The 25025-nt window shown below is 35.3% G+C and overlaps 3 protein-coding genes across 3 annotated transcripts; all 3 read right to left on the bottom strand.

Annotated features, from left to right (window-relative positions):
- Nucleotides 1-314: 314 nt before the first annotated feature.
- On the bottom strand, nt 315-11591 carry LOC121730867 (cytochrome P450 4C1-like). Its single transcript, XM_042120068.1, has 10 exons — nt 11336-11591; nt 9828-9917; nt 9504-9614; nt 7617-7802; nt 4870-5066; nt 4313-4382; nt 3442-3637; nt 2602-2753; nt 1340-1525; nt 315-795 (listed from the first exon to the last, which is right to left on the bottom strand). The coding sequence occupies exons 1-10, from the start codon at nt 11490-11492 to the stop codon at nt 614-616; spliced, it is 1527 nt and encodes a 508-aa protein (XP_041976002.1). The 5' UTR covers nt 11493-11591; the 3' UTR covers nt 315-613.
- A 3994-nt stretch (nt 11592-15585) lies between these two features.
- On the bottom strand, nt 15586-18777 carry LOC121731201. Its single transcript, XM_042120556.1, has 3 exons — nt 17785-18777; nt 17631-17699; nt 15586-15654 (listed from the first exon to the last, which is right to left on the bottom strand). Exons 1-3 carry the CDS (start codon nt 18775-18777, stop codon nt 15586-15588), a joined length of 1131 nt encoding a protein of 376 aa, XP_041976490.1.
- Nucleotides 18778-19850: 1073 nt separating this feature from the next.
- On the bottom strand, nt 19851-21489 carry LOC121730868. Its single transcript, XM_042120070.1, has 4 exons — nt 21380-21489; nt 20978-21114; nt 20551-20899; nt 19851-19936 (listed from the first exon to the last, which is right to left on the bottom strand). Exons 1-4 carry the CDS (start codon nt 21401-21403, stop codon nt 19868-19870), a joined length of 579 nt encoding a protein of 192 aa, XP_041976004.1. The 5' UTR covers nt 21404-21489; the 3' UTR covers nt 19851-19867.
- Nucleotides 21490-25025: the final 3536 nt, after the last annotated feature.

Here is a 25025-nt window from a genome sequence, read left to right as displayed (position 1 = left end):
TTCTACAGAAGCTTTTGACTTTTAAAATTGTTGATTATTAAAGTGCAAAGACGTAAGCTAATCAAAAGCGCCCGTATAAAGTTAAACTCTGTCCAAAAATCAATGACAGCTGGTGTCAGCTTTTACAGTTACAAAGCATGCGTTTCGTGGCACCAAAAAAGACAAAAATAAATAAAAGTGAAATTTAAAACATAATATATTTATTTATTTATTTAAGGTCGCTTTAACATCAGGGTCATTAGCGACCACAACAAAGAATACATTACAGAAGACTTAAATACATTTGTATAAATTTATCATTTTCAAAAATTTTAGAGTTGTTGTATGTGATTTACTACAATTCTTTTTATTCCACGCTATGTCCTACATATCTAGGCTTTGGCTGTCAAAATAGGATTTATTACTATGATTAATGGTCCTTACAAGTCAACGCACTTTTGTTTCTTTGACTGATATCATTTGCGTGATGTTTCATAGCATTTTGGATAGATGTAAAAAATCACGATATTTTAAGTGACAAATGATCTTATTATTGGTTTCTATTTTAAGGGCAAGAAGATACAAAAAATATGTTACAATTTATTTAAATTAAACTAACATAATTACATAGTTGTTACATATTAACAACTTTCCTTTCTTCTATAGCAATGTGGTAACCGTCAACAGCTTTCATCATGATTTCCAATTTACAGGGAATGTTTGGAATGGGACTTGATTCTTCCTGACCAACGATTTTGTATTTTCTCAAAATTGTCGCCAGCGTCGTTTTTATCGCTAACATAGCATATTGCGTACCTAAAAGAATATTTAATGTAAGTAGAAAGTAAGTTAGATTATGTATTTAAAATCTAATTTAAGTATGATTGGACAACGGTGAGGCAAGATGAAAAACCAAAGATAAAAAGTAATAGCTCATGTCGATAACACGACAAGAATTAAAATGAAGAAAAACTACACATCGATGCGAAACAACCGGCACGATCAATACCAGGATCTCAACTAAAACCGGCGTGTAAAACGCTTATGTTGTGCTCCGCGAAGTGGGTAAGGTAGCCGGATTCTAAAGGAGGGTATCAAAAACGTAACAATAGGAATTAGGTATGCTTGTAGCTTCTCTGGTGATGAAGTGTCCTTAGACAGGCAACGCACCTTCAGCTCTTTTAATGTTGCGACCGTCCATGGGCGACGGCAGTTGCTTTCCATCAGGTGACCCTTTGCTCGTTTGCCTCCTTATCTTATAAAAAAGGTTGCAACTAACACTATCAATCGTTGCCTGGTTCATTTATAAAAAAACTGAACATTTTGTATCACATCAAGCCCCACCGTCCCATATACATACCAAGGCAATTTCTGATCCCAGTACTGAAGGGCATGAAGAGGCAGGGGTGTTGCGTCCTCACTTGTTCCGTAGCAAACCTGTCCGGGTTGAAATGTTCAGCGTCCGGTCCCCAGTACTTGGGGTCTCGATGCACCCCCCATATCGAGATCACCCCACCGGAATTAGCGGGCAGAATCTTTCCTGAAGCTGAAAAAGATAAAAGAAATAAAGACAAATAAGAATTGAGATTTTCACAACTCTAACTAGTTAAACTAACTAGGTTATTAATTAATTTTAAGGAGCGACAGGAGCCTGATTCACAAAACAAAATTCAACTTCTAGATCATTTTAAGCACGACTAACTAACGTGTAAGTTCATCTCTGAATAAAAAAACAGTAGTATCACATGTCGCTGTGAGCCTACTGTTTTTAATGTGCCATCTACAATATTATACGTGGGAGAGCCATGCTTCGGCACGAATGGGCCGGCTCGACCGGAGAAATACCACGTTCTCACAGAAAACCGGCGTGAAACAGTGCTAGCGCTGTGTTTCGCCGAGTGAGTGAGTTTACCGGAGGCCCAATCCCCTACCCTATTCCCTCCCCTACCCTTCCCTATTCCCTTCCCATCCCTATCCTCCACTATTACCCTATTCCCTCTTAAAAGGCCGGCAACGCACCTGCAGCTCTTCTGGTGTTGCAAGTGTCCATGGGCGACGGAAGTTGCTTTCCATCAGGTGACCCGTTTGCTCGTTTGCCCCCTTATTGCATAAAAAAAAAAAAAAAACATAATAATTGACACATTGTTTGCTTATAGTGTCGCCAGTTACTTATTGTGTTAAATTCTGCTGAAGTTTTGTATACGAAAAGTGCCTAGTGCCTAAGTCTCACTCAAACACAGGCCTTAAAACTACATTGAATTTTCAGCACTGCTGTATAACTTAGTAAGTGGGAGAGCCATGCTTCGGCACGAATGGGCCGGCCCGACCGGTGAAATACCACGTTCTCACAGAAAACCGGCGTGAAACAGCGCTTGCACTGTGTTTCGCCGAGTGAGTGAGTTTACCGGAGGCCCAATCCCCTACCCTATTCCCTTCCCTACCCTCCCCTATTCCCTTACCTTCCCATCCCTACCTCCCCTATTACCCTATTCCCTCTTAAAATGCCGGTAACGCACCTGCAGCTCTTCTGATGCTGCGAGTGTCCATGGGCGACGGAAGTTGCTTTCCATTAGGTGACCCGTTTGCTTGTTTGCCACCTTATTTAATAAAAAAAAAACTTACATAATGGTAATTCCGTCTCAATTTTCCTTACGATAAACGGCACTGGGGGATACAGTCTCATGCTCTCCTTTATCACCATCTCAACGTACTTAAGCTTAAGTAAGTCTTCTTTGACCACAGGTCTATCTGATCCTTGGAAAACTTCTAAAATCCTACAAAAATAAAAGTATTTACTAAACGTATTAAATTCAAATGCATTTCAATTTATAAAGCAAAAAAAAATATATATTGTTATTACATATATATGTATATATTATATTCTATCTATTCTATATAATAAAAAAAAAGTCCATGGCGTGATGTACTACAATTACAATTAAGTAATAATATTATTTCAATTATCCTTGTTGTGAAAAACCTATAAGTAAGCATACAAAGATAGCAAAAAAGGGCGAATAGCCCATAGACAGCACCAAAATACATAATAAAAAAAAGTATTGAACAAAATATAGAATATAGTAGAGTGCATAATAGAGCCGTCAGATTCGGAAGATGATAAAAATAAGCAAAATATATTTTCTTCAACTGAGTAAACCCTTAACCTGGGTATGTACAGGATGTAACAAAACTAAGTGATAATACTTTAAGGAGTGTATGTGTATTATACTTATAAATAGAGTTTATTATACAGATTTCATTGTGAAAGTAGCAGTGTTGAAGAGGATTTTTGGTGATTTCATTGATACTCACATAAAAGTAAAAAAAGTTGCTCTTTCAGCGCCGCTAATTTCATAGTCAACTTTATACAAGGGACACATACACACCCTAACGTATTATAATCACTTAGATTTGTTACACATAAAAAAGGATATGGGCTCTGATGCAAATAACAAAACGTACTCCTGATAAGCCTTCTCCTGTATCTTGGGGTACTTGGCCAGCAGCAGCAGAGTGTAGCTGGTCGCTAGGGCCGACGTGTCAGTGCCGGCTATGAGCAACGTCATCATCTCCTCCCTCAACTCCACTTCGTTGTATCCCTTGTCAGCCTGTGACAGTTCTATCAGGTACTCGAGAAAACTTTTGGAATTTTGACATTCTGAAACAAAAATAAGATAGAAAGAGATCGATATTTCAATAAAACAACAAAAAACTAAACATCTGTTGAACAGTTGAAATTTTTTGTATTAAGACCGTAAATTTTTAATGGACAATTTGTTATTTATGTGTGCCGTTAAATTCAAGAATACAGATCTTCAAGAATGTTGATACATCCTTGAAGGATGGATCTAAGCGCAAACACATCCTTGTATTAAATTTAGGCCGGTATAAATAGTCAGTACTTAAGATACGACCCGGTCTCAAGACGCGGTTCTGTGATTGGTCCAAATTTTGACAGCCAACCAATCACAGAGCCTGAACCGTGTCTTGAGACCGAGATGCATCTTGAGTAGGTACTGACTATTTATATCGGCCGTGACAGCTACACGTATAATGATACACAATAATATTAGCTACATGCACAATAACCTTTAACTTATAAACCTTTCTTCTTTCGGATGTGAAATAACTGTCTCTCTTTTGTGACTATTTATAAACGGCTGTGTTACTTTTAAATTGTGCTAAACATCCTAATAGAATTATAAATAATATATAATAAAAAAAGTAATAATAAATATATCTACTAATCAATGTAAGCAAATCAGTAGTAGTAGTAAACAGATTATAAGATTAGATATTAAACAGCATTATATAGCAAAGTGTTATTACATACGGTAATTTTTGTCGGCTTCTGTCAAGCTGTTTTTCTCTATTTTGAATTCCATTTGCTTCTTTTCTATAACCTGTTGAAGTAAATAACCTTATAAACGTTTTAAACATTAGCTATTCAATAAGATCATAAGAGATTTGTTTGAACAGGGTCGAAGTTTTAGCTCTTAAGAGCGTTCTCTCACGTACCATTTCTCTATGGTATTACGTAATTCTAATAACGCATGAGTAATGTACGTAAGAGATTTGGAACCTTTTTAACCCACTTCCAAAAAGAAGGAGGTTATAATTATGTTCGTCTGTTTATATATTATATGTTTTTTAATTATGAAAAAAGAGCAGTTGTTATGTTTATACAAAGGATTATCACGGATTGGCGAAAGTGTTCCTCATAAATACTACACTCTAAAAATTGTATTTTTTTGTCATGGTTTATAATATTGTATTTTCTCATATGCACGCCTCTTATGACCACATAATAAACTCGTACTAATTTAAAATCAAACGATTGTACCGACTGGCGACTGCTAAAACGGTAAGACTAATGTAATGAAAACTTACGTCATCTATGAATCCATTCAGAACGTCCATGCATCTCTTGAATCCTGTGTAGCAAGGGAATAGTTTGAAGCTCCATGTGGGATGCATCCATACGCGGAATACTCTGTGACACGTTACATGTAGGACGTGCGTGAGGGAAGTCAAAATGTTCGTCTCTCGATTCTTCACGACATCCAAATTCACTCCCATCGCGGTTTCTGTACAAAAAGTTTATTTCGTCAGAATCGTGGGTTAACTTCATAATGAATTTTTGATTCGGCGAAATCAGATTCTGCTAAAGTAATGATATTTATTTTATTTTATTTATTTTAAATATTTATTTAAATCTGGCATCTTGGCTCATATTATATAATATATACCTGTGTGTATAGATTGTCAAAAAATAGTAGACGCTGTATACAATTTTGAAATCACATAAAAAGTAAGAAAACCTTATTAAATCGAGATAGAAATGTGCAAGGATATTATATTTTAAAGCGTATAAGCGTTTTCTGTGGAAATAAAAAGAGAAAAAATCGGCCAAGTGCCAGTTGGACTCGCGCACGAAGGGTATGGTAAAGAGCAAAATTAGATAACAATGTGTTTTTTTTGTATGGAAGCCCACCTTAATAATTATTTATTTTATTTAAATTTTATTATTACTTAATTATTAAAATATAAATACAACTGAATATTTTGTAAACATTTCAAGTGCCTTCCTATTGCCATATCATGTAAAACTAACGTCAAACTTGTTCGAAACTCCAAAAATCAGTCGTTAGACGTATACGAGAATTCTGTATAGTTGCTGTTTGATGGAATCTGGATTTGATTGGAGCTGTGTTAATGTTGGATCAACATAATATAGTAGACGTTGAAGTTATGGTAGGCTGAATCGCACTTTTGAGAAATAGAGAGATAAGCTAATAAAAAATTACCTATCTTTAATCTATGTACATGAAAACTTATTTATTTAGATGTGAAAGAACAAATTACATTGTGTTAAATCCAGGCCCGGATCTAGGGGGGGCGAGAGGGTGCACTTCCCCGGGCGGCAAAGATTGGGGGGGGCCGGAGGCGACCTCCCAATCTTTTGCCGCTTTCTTCACTGCCGCGTGCGCCACCGGTGGCCCACCGCGCTACCCCGTCAACGTTGTTTCGCAGAATTCTATCTGTTGTTAAAAGACATGGAGGCGCCCCTGTCGCCAGGGACCTCGGCGTGACTTCTCACCACCGCCACTTCAATTCAACAAAGTTCCGTAGAACTCGTTCTGCGGTTAAAATCTATATGACCATAAAAATTATTACCTATTTTTGCTTGGAGGGCGGCAAATTGGGATTTTGCTGCCCCTCTTTTTAAAACGTAGATCCGGGCCTGGTTAAATCATTTCATCAACTTTTTATTTTGCCTAGGACATTGTTTAATTGAAAAATGATTCAACTCACACCTGTATTCAACTGGAGGTCAACTTTTTTGTCGAAGGATATCTACGATTAAAATTCCACACAATCCCACTACTTTAATCATTATTAATAGATAATGATCTATATAATCTAGCCGTCAAGAATTGGCATAAACTGATAGACTTTGTAATTATATCCACTTACATCGCAATACATTCGTATGTGACTATAGTACATATAAGTACTTATATTTGATAGCTCTAACCTTATATTTTAAAATATTAAACAGCAAAATAATTTTACAATAATCAGCCAAGTGCGAGTCGCACTCGCGCACGAAGGGTTCCGTACCATTATAGAGCAAAATTAGGCCAAAATTTGTGTTTTTTGTATGGGAGCCCCTCTTAATTTTTTATGTAATATTAACATTATTATTAATTTATATTAAAGTACACAAAAAATAAGGATTGTGTGAGCAACAGGTAGGTGTTGCTATTATTAATATAGAGCCAAAAAATCACGTTTGTTGTATGGGAGCCCCCCTTAAATATTTTTTTTAGTATTTGTTGTTATAGCGGCAACAAATATACACGATCTGTGAAAATTTTAACCCTCTAGCTATTACCGTTATTGTGTTACAGCCTGGAGATATACAGACGGACAGACAACGAAGTCTCAGTAATAGGGTCATATTTTTACCCTTTGGGTACGAAACCCTAAAAAGTAACGTGAGGTAAAAGGCTCTCATTTTTGCTGTTTGTAAACTTATTGCTATATAAACTAGTATAAAAATAATAAACTAATTATTGACGCCCAGAACTCCGTCGTGTCAAGATTCGTTTATTGCTCGGAAACCGTATATTTTTCCGGAATAAAAACTATTATATGTCCTCTCCCGAGACTCAAATTATTTCCATACGCAACAAAATCAGTTTTGCGATATGGGCGTGAAAAGGTAACAGACAGACAGACACACTTTCGCATATATAATTATTACTAGCTGTTGCCCGCGACTCCGTCCGCGTTAACTGCATACAAAAAAAGTAAAATATATCATCCTCCTTTTCGGAAGTCGGTTAAAAAGTAGCCTAAGTTATTCCTTACTACATCAGCTATCTGCCAAAAAAAGTCCCGTCAAAATCGCTCCAGCCATTTCGGAGATTAGCCGGAACAAACAGACAGACCTAGACAGACAGATATACAGACAAAAATTGTAAAAATGTTGTTTTGGTGTATGTAGCGCATATACATTCATATGCATGTAGTAAAAAACGGTTCTTTTAATATTACAAACAGACACTCCAATTTAATTCCATATGTGTATGTTATATGTGTATGTAGATGTATAGATTATGAATACATACCACAAACTGCGTTAAAGGAGTTAGCTGTAATAAAGGGGAAGATGTCAAAAGTCCCGGTGCCGGCAAAGCTATGCAGTTTCGTCGTTAAACTCTCGGCCTGGTTATAGAATATTTCCATGTAGCCCTCAATGATTTTTTGCTTGAAAGCAGGCGCTAAAATTTTGCGACGTCTTCTCCATATCGAAACTGGAAATATTTATGGGTTTTATTTTGTGTACCATCAGAAACATATTTTATTCATAGGCAGATGACCCCTGTAATTCGGTCGTTGAAAATAAAATCCAGCCGACAGATTACGACTAACAGTTGACACAACCCAACCAAATAACGTAGGTCCGTAAACTGTCTATGGATCAATTTCTTCGATATTATTAAGCCAGAAGTTATAAGAATAATAATAATGTACGTAAAGTAGTTCATAATATTTTTTAATACATTAGAATAGTAAAGCTAGTACGTAAAGTAGAAATATTTTTTTGGACACTTTAGATTAGTAAAGCTAGTATAATGAAATGCAGCCTGTTTTTAAAGTTTACAACTGGTTTGGCTTTTATTTATATTTAGTAAAAACATGAAGTGCTATAAAATAAAAATACCTCTAATGCTTAATAAATACGTTTATTCAAAAATAATTAATATTTTAATAGTATTACTAATCATTCCACTTTGTTTACTCATCTTTGTTCTGATACATTTTTTATGACAAAACAAAAAGGGAACCAAAAACTTTTGTTTCCAGTTACCACCATAAAACTTTTTGTATTTTTTATATATATTTGGATGTCCTAACTCGTAACCATTTTGCTATTAAATATTTTATTTTTCTCGTAGTTAATATTTTAAATACAAAAATTAAAATTTTTATCATATTTTTATTTTTACTATTAAAATAAAAAAAATCCCGAAACTTAATTTCTGTAGGGTGTAACAACCTAAAAACATAGTGGATTTTAGGATGTGTATGAGTCCCCTTTATAGAGTTGACTGTAAAAGTAGCAGCGCGAGCGCTGAGAGAGTAACTTTTTTAAACTTTTTTTAGTCTTTCTTTGATCAGCACAAAATGACTGATCAATATTTGATTGTCTGGTATTCTTGTTTAAGAAAGATATGCTACACGTCAGATATTGTAGAATTAGACCCACACGTACCACAACCACACCACATCGCAACGACAAAATGTCGTCAAGCAGTGGTTACGTGTGAATGGTGTCGCTGCAGCTTTTTGTAGTTACGTTGTGGTACCGACAAAATGTCGACGTGGTTGCGTTGTTGCCAGTAGTTGTGATGTGATTACGTCGTGTGGAGACATAATTCGACTCCGGCTTTTATAACGGAAACATGTGTTGACTAAATCCATGAAGTTCGAAGAGCAAACTTTATTATTGCTATCCTTGCAAGAACGCGGGCGGCGCGCGGCGTGCGCGCACTGTCGTTGCATCGACGCGTCGTTGTGTTTGCGATGTGATCGGCCGTGGTAGCGTTGTGGTCGGTGTCGATGTCGACAACGACTGCAAAATGTGGTGCGTGTGAACGGTCTTATTCATTTACAATACGAAATATACGCCCGACCACGTGATGTGGTTGTGATGTGGTTGTGGTTCGGGTGGGTTGGCCCTTAAGTCCTGCATCTGATAGAGATTAGTCGCAGGACCGACTTTTAGGGCCTGTTTCACCACTTCCTGATAAGTGACAAATAGGCTATCCACTACTTAACTTGACAGAATAATTATGTATGGGGCATCTGTCAAATAAGTTGTGGATAGCCTATCCGGCACCTACTCGTCAGAAAACCGACAAATAAGCGACATGACATCTCTTTGGGCAGTCATTAGGTGGCCCGTTTGCTCTTTTGCTCCTAATATAATAAAAAAAATCTATATTATTTACCTGGCGCAAATATACTGCCGTATCCCAGTACCTCTCTTATCGATTCCACCAATTCGTCCTTCTCTAGACTCTGTTTTAGTATAATTTCTATGTCTTCGGGATTCACCATTACTAAGAAATAAAATATAATTGTTTTTAACAAGGTATATTAATAAGTACTGCATAAACTAATTATTATTAATAAATTGTTTAATAATTTGGTTACATAGCAAATTGTTAAGATTCTTTGCAATAATAATTATTATCAAATCCTAACTTTAAAATCTTTTTTCTTAAAGAATGGAAAAAATGCCTTTTAGCGATTGTAAGAAAAAATTAACTCACAAAAGTATAGTCTATAGTTCAGCCAGCTCCTTAGAATGCCACCATGTTTCATAGCCTGGTAGCTAAAACTTTGTAGTGTAGCTAAAACCTCTGAAAATGTATGGAAGTATCATTCATTATACAAACAAAATAATCTGATTTCCAAGTAGAAAACAATAATATAAAAGGGATCAGTCTTTTAAAATCGGTACCGCAAATACCAGTTAACTTAATATTGAGTTCTATTTTAAGTATATTTGCTGGTACTGGTACTTAACGATTCCAAAATTATAAAGATTTAGTAAAGATAATGATGACTGATGAGGTTTATTAAATGAAAGCAGAGTATTTTTTGTGTAACATAATATTATCATATCTTTTTGGGACCTCTTTGGAAAAGACACATTTTCATAATATCTATGCCATGCTTCGGCATGAATGGGCCGGCTCGACCGGAGAAATACCACGTTCTCACAGAAAACCGGCGTGAAACAGAGCTTGCGCTGTGTTTCGCCGAGTGAGTTAGTTTACCGGAGGCCCAATCCCCTACCCTATTCCCTTCCCTACCCTCCCCTATTCCCTTCCCTACCCTATTCCCTTCCCTTCCCATCCCTACCCTCCCCTATTACTCCTATTCCGTCTTAAAAGGCCGGCAACGCACCAGGCCATTTAGCCGAAACTTTCGTTTTCGCTTCGTTATAGAATCGCCGATCAAAATGTATAGAATTGACATAAGACGAGTCGAACGTCAACGTCATATTAACGAACGCTTATGTCAATTCCATACATTTTCATCGGCGATTCTATAACGAAGCGAAAACGAAATGATTTTGGCTCACCCCCCTGCAGCTCTTCTGATGCTGCGAGTGTCCATTGGCGACGGAAGTTGCTTTCCATCAGGTGACCCGTTTGATAGTTCATTTCATAAAAAAAATGCCGTCTATTTCATGGTACATTTTAATGGGGATTAGAGATTAGTTTATTAAAAATGCATTTATTTCAGTTTGTAATAGAGGATAGTTTACCCATCATCAGCTTCACATTTCTCATCATATTCCCAATTTTCTCGATCTATTGGCATAGAACTTCGTATCGCTTCCTTCCTAATATAAACTTTCGGTTTGGCGATAGTTGTACTGCCCTCCAAGAGCGAGTTTAATCTATCCATACTGTCAATGTTCTCTTTCATACATCCTCTCATCTCGTCTATCTTTCTCATCATTTCCTTCATACTAGTGTCAATATTTTCCTGTACTAATTTATTATAACCTTAACCTTAACCTTAAATTTTGACATAGTGTTTTGTAAATTGTAAGTATCTAGTTAGTATTTAGCAATAATTTATTGGAACTATTTATGTATAAGAAATTTTAATACTGAAGTACAAAATTATGTAATAAGATAGCAACAAGCCCTGACACAGTTAGGGGGATGAGAATTAAAAAAAAAAAAAACTTTCCCTGGGCTACTGGGAAAGATAGATGAAGACAGATAATAATAATTACTAACTGTCACCATCTGTCACTTACTTTGGTTATTACCAATCAGGCTGAAAGATATTCCTATAATGGGCAACTCAACGTCTGGCGCTGCTACTAGAGCAGCCAACTCATACATTCTTCTTCTTCTGTACCGAAAGAGAATAACCCACAACACTGTAACCGTCACTACGAAAAACAAGATCATATTAAAAAAAATTGCAATATTCTAAACCTTTTTGGAAGTCGGTTGAAATAATTATATGCAGCTATCGCACTAAGGTTGCCCGCTAAACTGCCAAGTTATGGGCAACAGTAACTATTTATATGACGAATATCCTGTATACGTGTAAAGAGTTCATCTCTCTTTTGTCGTCGATTTCCAGTTTTTTTTTTATATAAAGTTGTAATAGGTACGATAATTTTTATCATAATGTTGATCATTATAACATATTTTAATATTTATCATTGGTCACTCTTCTCTTAATTAAAAGGCTTATATTATATCTTAAGATTAAGTTAGTATCCTTTTTTAATTAAATAATTTTATATTAAATAAAAATTTTAAGGCTATCCTCACGAAACTGGTAAGTATCGAATTCTGAATTCTGATTGATTTACGTTTAAATCAATAAAAACTAAGTAGTTATTTATTATGTGTTACAGATAAAGTGGCGCCTGACCAGCCATGAAAATAATTTAAGGCCCGCGTACATTATATTCTCATTTGCTAAGTTCAATTACAGTACATACAGACATCAGACATATTATATTATGTAACGTACTAGCGACCCGCCCCGGCTTCGCACGGGTATAAAATATATTATAGCCTATGTCACTCACTGAAGAAATGATTAAAATCGATTCAATAACTTTTAATTATATTCATTACTTGTCTACCCATGGCCCGCATTGGTCGGTACTCGGTACCGCCGCAAAAGCTACGTCCCGCAATTTTTAAATCTGTAATATTATCTTCAAAAATGTTAATTTAAATCATATGTTGTAAAGGGCCATAGATCTATATTTATTCAATAATGTACTTAAAGTATTTAATTGAATAAGGATTATTGCCGTATTGGTTAAAATCACTTCGAAAATTAGCCATTATTTGAAGTTAAAAGTAAATGACAAAAAAATGTTATTGTGGGATATCTATAAAAGATGGACATTCTGTAGATCTTTTCATGGTGTACTGTGTGTTCATTATTTTGATAAATCTTGTAGGGTTCAGCCCGCGTTTGCAACGTAAGCGGAAAAAAATGTAATTATTTACGACATCACATTAGAAACCCCAAAATTAATAGTATTTCTCCACTATTTAATAAATGTTATTATACTTATAATCCTTCCTCTTTAATCACTCTATCTATTAAAGAAAACCGCATCAAAATTCGTTGCGTAGTTTTAAACATTAAAGGGAAAAAAGGGACACGAGGGAAAAAAACGACTTTGTTATAATTTATTATGTAGAGACTTCTATTGTATAATTATTTTTGTTTAGAATCTTAATAAATAAAAATGGTAAATATTCCGCATCGCGCCACCAGCGATTTTGATGCCGTTTTTTTTACAGTCGCGTTATAATCTGTAAACAGCAGAACTAGTATTGTTATGAAAATAAAACGGCCTCAAAATTGCTGGTGGCGCGATACGGAATATTTACCATAAAAATTAATATAGATAAGACAGGCACTTTAATAATAAAATCTGTTTTTCCTTTGATATTAACCATTATTTCTCGTACAGCGAAGGATAACGTAAAGTATATTTGACATGAACGCATAATAATTAACAATGTTTAATAACTAGTTCAAACTAAACTATTAAGGTAATTATAGTCAAGGAAACTATACTTCCAGGAACATAAATATTATGATTATAACATCACTTAGACAGTGTCATGTCGCTTAGAACAAATATTATAAAAAAGAGTCGAATAATGCTGACAAACTAAGTTAGACATAGACGTAAAGTCATGAGATGTCAAGGCAGAAAGCGCAGTCAAATTAAATCACGCGCTATTTCAGCAATATTGATATTACTATTGATAGGCGTGAAATTTGCGTGTAGGGTCGCGGCACATACCATCTTCGCCGCGATGAGCCCCACATATCCGCAACGGGAGTCCCCATCCCCTGCGTCGAATACGTTAATGCATTTCTCTGCGTGAAAAAAAAAAGAAAAAAAAAGGTAGGTATATAATAAACTTATGCAAATATTATTCTAATTATATTATACAGAGTGTAAAAAAACAGAGTGATAATACTCTAGGACGCGTATTCAAATTAATAATTCTTTATATCAATATTCTATATAGATATAAAGAATTTTAATTTGAATCCTCCGTGGTCTAGTGGTATAGAGCGCGGCTCTTGACTCGGAGGTCGTGGGGTCGATTCCCGCGTTGGAAACATGTTATTTCCAAATTTGGTTAGGACAATGCAGGCTGATCACCTGATTGTCAGACAAGTAAGATGATCCATGCATCGGATGGGCATGTAAAAAGTCGGTCCTGCGCCTGATCTCTCGCTGGTCGTGGTCGGTCTTCCGTCCCACTGGATTATATGAGTAAAGGAATAGAGAGTGTTCTTGTGTACTGCGCACACACTTGGGCACTATAAAATCCCTCCTGCGTAGCTGGCCTGGTTTCAATGAAATCATTATCACTTATTTTTGTTACACCCTGTATTCAAAATTATATGTCTTCCTGAGTTTTGAATCATTTTATTTCAGAGACCTAACTGTAAGTGCTCAACAACAAGCAAAAACAAAAAGAACCATAGGTGATATTCAAATGCGATACAACTAGAAACTTCGAAAATTTATCTGTCACGGATAGTTTTCTCTATTGTGAAATAAAATATCCTATACAATAATGTATTATATTATGCCATTTATGACTAGATGACGCCTGCAACTTCATGGTGGCAAAATTCGTTTAACGCGCGGGAACTGTACATTTTTCCGGGATAAAAAGTATCCTATGTCCTTTCAAGGGACTCGAATTATCTCCAAAGCAAATGTCAGCAGAGTCAGTTTAGCGGTTTTTGTGCGAAGTGGTAACAGACTGAGAGACAGACATACACACTTTCGGATGCATAATATTAGTATGCAAGTGTGGAATAAACACATACAAATAACTTATCAGTTGTAAGCTACGAATAATAAAACTAAGGAATCGTAACTCCCATACTATTACCTGCTATTACCGTCTTAAATTTGGTTCCTTTTGATCTGTCATGTAACGTCAGCCTAGTACCACTCAAGGTCACCTAAATATTACAAATGTATTGAAATGTGTACCTAAGGTACACTTTTTTGACAAGTTTTGTGGAGCATGTTTTTTTTTTTGACGCAGTTACTTTTCCTTAGTTTTTATTATTCGTAGGTTGTAAGAAATATAAAAAGTTACTTTATTTCAGGATTATTCGTTCTGTGAAGTCCTGAAACCGGAAAATTATTGCTATCAGGGTGCAATTAAACCTTCCTGCCAAATTTGATATATTGATTCTTTTAAAAATAAAAATACACGTATTTTTCTATAATCACTCGGTACTAAAATGTTGAGAAATAGCTTCCGAAAGTTATCCTAAAAACATTACAATCACACTCTATACACAGCGCGTCTCGCGTCTCTAGACACTAGTGTTGGTAAAAATAGCATTAGCAATAATAATTAATTGTTAAATGCCTATTAGCAATAATTAAATTAATCGTACTTGCTAAAAAATACGATTGCTAATATTATCGTGCGCAGCAACAGTCTGCGATCTTGATAAAAATCACGTCCGCGCTTTTTCGCACCGCGGTGCTAACTGTTAATGAATTGCTATTTTTCACTCGATGCGAAATAATACAAGACGCGAGCGTTGCGATGCGAACCGATAATTCACGACGCCGCGTTTTTAGCAAATAGCAAAGCAATAATACTTAGCATGCTGTGACATCAAAATTAGCATGTTAATGAAATTAATAGAAAATAGCATTTACCCATTACTACTAGACACTACTAGGTCGCCCGCGTGTGACCGTTCTGCAACGATTTTAAATGGGATAAAAAAATGACATAAAAAATAACACCCAATGTTTTCTAGTTAAATGGACTTTCCTAATCATACATAAGCCCTGGAAAAAAATTGTCAAGAAGGTTTAATTGCACCCTGTATACACTTTGTTAGGTTTTATTATAGAACTTAGAAAATTAAAAGTTTTTATATGATTTCCAATGATTTTACTATACTTTCAGAAACACTCTCAAATACAACTTTTGTCACCGCGTTGTGTATGCTCAAGTATAATCAATTGGAGTGGTTGTCTGTTACAAATTGTAGCATTATTACCAGGAACGTCACCACTGATTTTGTTCCCTGAAAAAAAAGCAGATTGGTTTAGCTGGTACTAATACTTATTGCTAGTAAACTATAAATAAAGAATGATTTTTTCTCAGCTAGAAGCTGCTAAGAACTCACGGCGCGGTTTTTTCCCGCGCCAGCCGTGGTTGCGGGCCCGCAGCCTTCGTAGGATCCAGTTTTGTATGTAAAAAACGAAAGCACTCACGGCACGTTTTTCACCAGCGGCGGGCGCGGTTGTTTGCGGCAGTTTTATTTCAGAACTCACGAGACCGCTGATTTGTGCGGGCCCGCACTCCGCAGTCGCCGCGGTCGCAATCAGCGCCCGCAAACTCTGCGGCCACTGATCGCAAGATGGGCGGTTTCTACTACCATCGCCTACTACGGCTACTGCGATCGCTCGCTAAACTATCGCAGAGCGCGCGGGCGCGAACCGCCGAGCACGGGCGAAAAACGCGCCGTGAGTTTTGCTTCAATTTTTTACATACAAAACTGTATTCTACGAAGGCTGTGGGCCCGCAACCGCGGCGGGTGCGGGAGAAAATCGCACCGTGAGTTCTTAGTCTTAGCTTCTAGCCAAGAAAAATCATAATCATATATCAAAATCATACATCACACAAATACACCAGATAGATCCGAATTAATTAAAATTTCAAGAGTAATAGAGATTTCCCTTCAATAGTCATAGTAGGCCTGGAGATACTGACACAAAATTCTTGGTCATTTGTACCAGTTACGTAAAATTACGTAAAGGTAAAAAGGAAAATGATGGCCATAGCGCTCGCACTGGCAGCCCAAACGCGTGGGCGTTAATCGAATGTCGGATAAATAACAAGTGTCGAACGATTTGTGCCACAAAAATGCTTGTATTTTCAGATAGTCGAAAAAAATATGTAAGCGAAAGCGTGGTGCCATACTTCAATTACTGTGCTGGCGGGCTGTAAGCCGCCAGTATTCAACCGCTGAATACTGGCGGCTTACAGCCCGCCATACCGACGCGAATACGTTAATTTTAATAAAAAAATTGAACCAATTGTACCAGGCTAATTTTTGCATAGCTAATCATCGTCGAGTAGCCATTCACGAAAATCACCTTGCCATACTTTTCCGACAGGTCCCAATGGCCGCCATACCACTGCAAAGGAGTGATGTTTTTTTTCGCCAAACGATTTGTACCACCGTGAATCTTTTTTTAACAGTTCCCTGTATGATCATAAATAGGAGTCTGATAATGCCATACCTGTGGGAGGTGGCGAATGTGAGTGTCGGAAAAGTATGGCAAGGTGATTTTCGTGAATGGCTACTCGACGATGATTAGCTACGCAAAAATTAGCCTGGTACAAATGGTTCAATTTTTTTATTAGAATTAACGTATTCGCGTCAGTATGGCGGGCTGTAAGCCGCACCCGACAAGTATGGCATTACGCTTTCGCCTACTTATTTTTTTTGAATATCTGAAAATTTTTGCTGAAGCATTTTTGTGGAACAAATCGTTCGACACTCGTTATTTATCCGACATTCGATTAACGCCCACGCGTTTGGGCTGCCAGTGCGAGCGCTATGACCATCATTTTCCTTTTTGCCTTTACGTTATTATACCCCTGTAGAACCGCCAGCCTGGTACAAATGACCAAGAATTTTGTGTCAATATCTCCAGGCCTATAGAGTAAATGTAAAAAAAGGTACAGCTCAGACAAAATTAATTAAAAACTACTATCTACCTCTAATATAAGTTCGTAGTTGAATTTTGTCAAGCCACAACCGCTGAATACTGGAGTTTGGTGAAGCATTTGTAGAGACAAGTTAGCTGCCTGTAATAAAAATAATGCAAAACGTTAAAATAGAAAATTAGTATTGTAAACTAAAATCAAAAGTCACCGTTTATATTATTATACCCAAAATATGAAGAGAATACAATACTAAACTGTGAGAATCTTAAAACAATATAGTTAAATTATTTGTACAATATTAATTTCTGTGACATATTACCATACCTCTCTACTGACTGAAAGATCCATATTGCTATTGATTATATCGTGAGCTCTGTCTGCGATCTTTTTTGCCTAAAATAAGTACAGTTTGATATAAGAATATAAAATGTCTTAAGAGTATTTTTCACACTAACTACAACGTTCAGATAATACCTACCGCTTCTATAGCACGTTCACAGAAATAAATACTAAGAAAAATCAGGAACAACGCGTAGATGATCACCCAAAGTACATACACCATGAAATTGATGTATCTCTTTGGATCGTGGAATAGGCCAGACGCTGTTGCCTCCATAAAATAGTACAGATACAACACAACCAAGGCTAGACAGATGCCCATAGTACATACAATTGCAAAGCCAAATTTCTTGTTTATAACTACAGACGCATTGTGTAGCATGCTGCATATTTTGCCACATTTCTTTAATTTGTCACAGAGGTATATATCTTGGGGATGGATTCCATTGTTGATGTGTTTCTGAACGCGAATGATGACGAACTCTCGAGACTCCTTCTTTTGTATATTTTCGAGGACTTTACTGATGATTTCGTATCTTATTTGTAGAATGTACAGGAAGAAACAGAAGTGTGCGGTCAGAAGGAACGCCATGTAGTCGGAGGCGAGCATCTGTATCATTTTCGTTATAGATATCGTCGAGTTCAAATTCAGATTGTATGTGCTTATGACGCGCGTAATGGTTATTGCTATTTCGAGAAGTGGCAACATTAAAAATTTGTTCAAGTCTCTTTTAAAGTTGAGGTTTTCTCCTAGTTCTTCTATAGCTTTGTCTATATCCACGATGCATTGAACACATTTCGGGTTGCCGCTCAAATCGAATGGTGCTTTCCAAGTACCGTACACGACTAAAGCCATGGTTGTCAGAACTTCAAACGCGTCACCGTAGTGTTTGAGTCTCGTGTCGTACAGTTTCCTGAGCACGGTGTGATCTTCGTTGATCACTGCATACAAAGAGTAGTAGTATACTGAGCCCCAAATTACAAATGTCATAAATCCTAAAAGATTGAATTTTGAATTTATTTTACCGTTTTCACACTCGGGGGTAAAAACGGACACTCCAAAAATTATTTTAAATAATTTTAGATACTTTCGTGAATCTTTAAAATGATCAATAGTGTTTTTTTTAGGCATATTTTTCGTTACGATTACGACGACTGAAAACGAATAGAGATAGTAGAGTAATGAAATGTTTTCATAAATTAAATGTTCATTTGCTAATGGATAATTAGGAACAATTTAGTAAAATGGCAGTAATAAAATAATTTTTCATATTGTGTAATGATGAGATAATACTTAAATTGTGTTAGATTAATTAAAAATTTTGGGTATTAACTACATTAAAAAAAGTTGTGATAGTCCATAATATTTTTAAATTATAATTTTTTGGTTTGATTTTAAGTAAGTATAAAGTTACAAAGAATGATTATGGTGTCATTAAGTTATTAAAGTTGGTGGGACTCAGATTAGTAGTAGATGCAAAAAAATTAGCAAAATGTTTGATAGTTGTGAGAGGCTATTAAGCTGTTGAAAATGATGGTAGAAAAGTAAAAATGTTATCCATTTATACTTTGCTTCCATTATTTTTAGTAGACTGGTGCATTACTTTTAAGTGGACTGATCTGATATCAGAATGAGCGTGTAAAATATTTCAATCTATATATATAAAACTCAAAGGTGACTGACTGATTGACATAGTGATCTATCAACGCACAGCCCAAACCACTGGACGGATCGGGCTGAAATTTCGCAAGCAGGTAGATGTTATGACGTAGGCATCCGCTAAGAAAGGATTTTGATCAATTCCAACTTCAAGGGGTTAAATAGGGGATGAAAGTTTGTATATAATAATTAACGCGAGCGAAGCCGCGGGCTAAAGCTCGTGGGAAATAAATAACAAATGTTTTATATAATAAAGACTTTACTTTATTAAACCTATCTCCAATTTAACAAGAAGAATTGAAGAACTGAGATCCATATAGAACAGAGACAGAGTGTAAAACTAAAATAGTGGGCCTCTTACCCACAGGCCACACATAGTACCTTTTAATTAGTAGGTAAACAAAAGAAAGTATTTTGGTACTGTAAAACGTATCTTCTGGAAATATACAGACAAATTACGTCTTATTATTTTAAAGTGCTTTTTCTGATTGAATCAAATAGTAATAAATCAATTTTATAATTATTAAATATTTTATATTTTTATAACTTCCTCTAAATCTCACTATCCTGCAAGAGATGCAAGCACTGATGATGGAATTGCCATACGGTTCAAAAGGTCATCGGTGGTAGTCTGAAAAGGAAAAAATATTATGTTTTATTTTAGTTTATGAAATTCCGAAAACTTACGGCTAAACACAAGAACACATACAAATGACACAAACACGAAAGCTAATTACAAGTTTTCACGGATAAAAAGAAGAAAAAAAAACTTTGATACAAATTCAGTGGTTAACAATATAATCATTGGAGGATAGTCCTCCAATGATTATTTTGTTAAATAAAACAAATTGTTAAATTTGTATATTCAGTACATTGCAATACAAATTATGTATGACTCAATGTTAATCTAGACCCAGCGTTTTCATCATGGCGTAGTCTTTGATTAAAAAAGTACTTTAGTAATTATGTTATATTCATCATTTTCTTTCCTTTTCATAATCTCTAGAGTGGCGAGCCCTCTAGTTTTGGGAAGCGTATTATATGGGTGTTCACTTTAAAAATAAAGCAAACTATTCACTCTCTATCATAACAAAGATTGTTTTTGCAATTCTTCGTTCACCTTGACGAGTGTCTTGGAATCGATAAATGACCAACAGATCTTTTGCATTACTTGAATTATAAGCAACAATATGTACATATTATAATGAATGACCAGTGTTTAAAATAAATTAACATTTTACTTACAGTTTCGAATTCTGTAGTGGATTCTGTGGTGTCAGAATCACTGGTACTATCCGTGTTTTGTGGAGTAACATCATTGTTATCTTTGTAAAAATGACCAGCCAAAAGGATTTCGTTTTCCGTCAATAAAGTAGTCGTTTCAGACAATGCTGTGTTTGTTGTATGTTCTTTTCCTGGTTCCTCATTAGCTGGATTGAAATTCACGCTCATTTTGTATTTCATTTGAACACGACCGTTCAAAGAATTCTCAGAGGCGTCATAATATCGTCTCGGCAAAAAATTATTATTGTTGTTGTTAAAGATTTTACCAGCAAACTGAAATGGTGCCTGAAAATCTGGAACAGGAAACAGTCTAAGGCAGAAAGAAATAAGGTTGCACAGGTAATTTTGGACATAAATTTCTGCAATAAAATATATTGAAAATAATTACGGATTATTCGATTGCCTGCTGTTAGGATTGGTCGTTTGTAGATTCGGAGAAAATTTAATTTGAAATGGGGATATATCAAAGAGTGATCTTTTCACGGGCACGCAATTTACATGTAGGCCCAAAGTAAAAAGTAGTATCTGAAACAATTGAAGAGACAAAATCATATCGTGCAAATGGTATTAAAATTTTAGTACACAACAACTACATTATGATATACTTATTTATATTCTAAAGAATATAAACTTTAAAAAGATAATATGAAATAAAAGAAAATTGATAAAGTAGTAGAGAAATTAAGTAAAGCTAATGCGATAAGTTGCTTTATAGCTTTCACACTTTTTATCCTTAACTTCATGAATTTGATAAATGATAATCATTAACTAAACTTGTATTTATACTTACAGCGCTTAAAATTTGAGCTAACATTGTTGGAACTCTGTTTCAAACAATACAAACAACTGTGTAGAATAAAATAACATCAATAACTTCACGTTTTCCCACTTTACCGTCCGGTAAGGATGTGAGTACTTGTTTGTACCTACAAAGATTTCGGTATCTAATAATTGTTAGAGTTCCGCCTTCCAAACCTCTAATGTAAATTTATTAAAATAGACTCTATCATATCTAATTAGATCACATTTTTAAATGTAACAGGAAATATATTATTCACATCGTAAAACTAGTCGCGGTAATATATTTTTTTGTATATAATAATATTGTTTACTAGACGACGCCCGCAACTCTGTTGCGCCAAAATTAGTTAATCGCGCGGGAACCGTACGTTTTTCCGGGAATAAAAGTATCCTATGGGCTATGTCCCTTGCCGGGAATCAAATCATCTCTACTTATGCAAAATTTTAGCAAAATAAGTTCACCGGTTTGGGCGTGAAGAGTTAACAGACAAACAGCCAGATATACTTCCATTTATAATATTAGTAAGTATATTATGTATGGATTATAAAAGATTGAACAAGACGTCAGCTCTCCCCTTATGTTATCGACTGTGCTGTTACTCTTTTAAATAATGACAATAATACTAGGAACAATGAAAACCAATAATATAATAATTATTATTTTAAACAAAAAAATTAAACCGACTTCCAGGATAAAGAGAATAATATTCTTATATGAACAAAAAATATTTTCATAATTCTTATTCTTTAATAGTGCCTTTTCCAGATTTCGCTTTAACCTTTACTATATTTTCTGTACTTAATATTGATGATAACTAAAATTTTGAGGAGTTACCTCGATTACTCAAGGATCCCATCATCAGGTCAACACTTTTATGAACATGATGCCAAACCACGATCATACTCCTTACAACAAAACGAACATTTTTAAAATCGGTTCACAAACCGCGGAGTAATCGTTGAGTACATACCTAAAAAAAATTCCACAGCTGAAAATAGAACCTCCACCTCTTTTGGAAGTAGGTTAGAAATTGATAAACGTTTTACTGCATTTGCCAATAAATATAATTTGTGCTCTACGAATAATAAATATCTTATATATAAAATTCTCGTGTCACAATGTTAGGCCGCGTACTTCTCCGAAACGGCTTTACTGATTTTAACCAAATTTTAATGCATATTCAGTGGGGCTGAGAATCGGCTACTGGGTACTTTTTATATTGATAAGTGCATTTGTTGAATAAATAATAAATTATTACAACTCGAGATTGACGGCGACCATTGTTTATGCGACGGGATAGCGATGGACGTTGCCATGGTGACATACTTATTTAGTCACTTCAATAAAATAATACGGGCGAAATACTTTATATGGCAAAGAAACTTTTGCCGGGACAGCTAGTTTATTATAATATTTGTGGCGATTAATTTTTCGCATTTTTAATTTATTTTTCTCAATTTTTACGTGAAGTCTGATTCACTACCAAACTAAATGGAACCCAGAGCTTACTAAACAACTTAGCTTTACCTTATTTTTAATGGTTTTGTGATGATCTAATGCTTCCTTTCAAGATGATTGTTTGGTTTTTCACGCGCTTGCATAAAAAATGCCATGTTATTATTGTACCCATGTATAATATCGAAATAATGATGCAGTAAACAGACATAACAATAATAGTTTTTCAATGTTATGGTTAATACATGGATCAGCGACGCACTTGGTAATGAAAGGCATCAAATCGAAATTCCATAATCTTACAAAAAATGATAAAAACATTTTTTGTAGGAATAGAGAGGTCCCTTATAAGATTTATTTCATTATTTTTGTTTATTAATTGATCATAAAGAAAGATTTCATTGAAATAATTTTGCCAGTATTACAAAGATATTAAATTCATAGTACCTAATATTTTGTATACATTTAGCTGATTTATAAATTGCTAATAGTTTCCTTTAGGCGCAGCAATATTTAACATAACGTTTAAACTTTGAAATTGTAACCGCCATATTCAGAGACATTTAATTATGATTAACCTTCAATTGAATCAAGAGTTTGACAGATAATGTAAGGGGCTTACGTCAAAATACTGAATTAATTACATTTAAGTAATTAATGTTCCACTCTGAGTGCGGCAGTCCGGTACCACAATTAAAATATTTTATTTTTCAAACTTTATTTTCTAATAGCTTTGTCCACCCTGTGCCTTTTTTTGTTCATCAAGGGCATGCGTTATAGCGCAGTCAACATCGCACGTGAGGCATGCCCGCGACGCTATGATACTTTTCTTTCCAACGCGGGTGGATTTTGACGCATTCAATTATTGAATATGCCAAACGAAAGTTGAATAAAAATATGATGATGAAAATTTAAGATGAAATTGCTTTACTGATTTTAACCAAATTTTATATGCATAGTGTGGACATAGCTAATAGGGCAGCTAGTCCTCCAGTATTTTTCCAGGGCCTTGTTCGATAATGGGCTGAAAGCCATTTTCATTGCAGCTGTATATGTAATAATATCTGTAGAGACAAACACTGTATTTCGATTAGCTACAAGTTTGCGAATTGATTCAACAATATTATTAACAACTCCTACTCTAATGTCCTACAAAAACGTACTTCAATCAATTTTATGTTTGGCACATAAATGATTTTTTGATATAGGCACTTAGGCCGGTATAAATAGTCAGTACTTAAGATGCGACCCGATCTTAAGACGCGATTCGACTCTGTGATTGGTCCAAATTTTGACAGCCAACCAATCACAGAGCCTGAACCGTGTCTTGAGACCGAGATGCATCTTGAGTACTGACTATTTATACGGGCCTTAGAATACAGTAAACAATTTCATTATGAGTAAATAACATCTACTCAATCTGTGTGTAATGTTAAAAAGTAAGCGTGATTTATATTTTTTAAATAAGATTGCCATTTGCCATACGGACCACGGGCGAACCTGTAAGGAGATCGCAGACGGCACACTTTTTGTGTGATCGAGTCTGCGGCGCACATACAATCTGCATGGCCGCGTCATGCAGATTGTATGTGGGCAGTCTGCGATCTCCCTTAACATTTGTATCATTTTTATAAAGTCGAAGGTCTTACTGAGGAAAATGTAGAGGACAACTCAGCAGTTTCATACATGGCTTTAAATAGTTAAAAAAACGGCCAAGTGCGAGTTGTACTCGTACCACTATAGAGCAAAAATTCTGTTTTTTGTGTGGGACAAGTAAATAATCAAGGGGGGCCCTTGATTATTAACTTAATTTTAATTTTATTATTATTTATCAAAAGTATGAATATACCATTTAGTAGTTTGTGAACATTTTAAGTGCCTACCTGTTGCCATTATTGATATCGAGCAAAAAATAACAAGAAAATTATGACGTTTGTTGTATAAATAAATGTGTTTGCCCCCTTTAAATATTTAATTTATTTTGTTTTTATTATATTTTGTTGTTATAGTGGCAACAGAAAGTATACACAATGTGTGACAGATGTCTATCTTCTAGTTCTTGAGATACGGCCTGGAGACAGACAGACGGACAGACAGACAGACATCGAAGTATTAATAATAGGGTCCCGTTTTACCCTTTAGGTACGGAACCCTGAAAGGTTTCTACTAAAAAAATGTA

This window comes from Aricia agestis, chromosome 10 (assembly GCF_905147365.1).
Source record: "Aricia agestis chromosome 10, ilAriAges1.1, whole genome shotgun sequence".
Taxonomy (NCBI): domain Eukaryota; kingdom Metazoa; phylum Arthropoda; class Insecta; order Lepidoptera; family Lycaenidae; genus Aricia; species Aricia agestis.
Note: the sequence above shows the minus strand (reverse complement) of the source record. Positions and strands in the feature narration are given on the sequence as shown.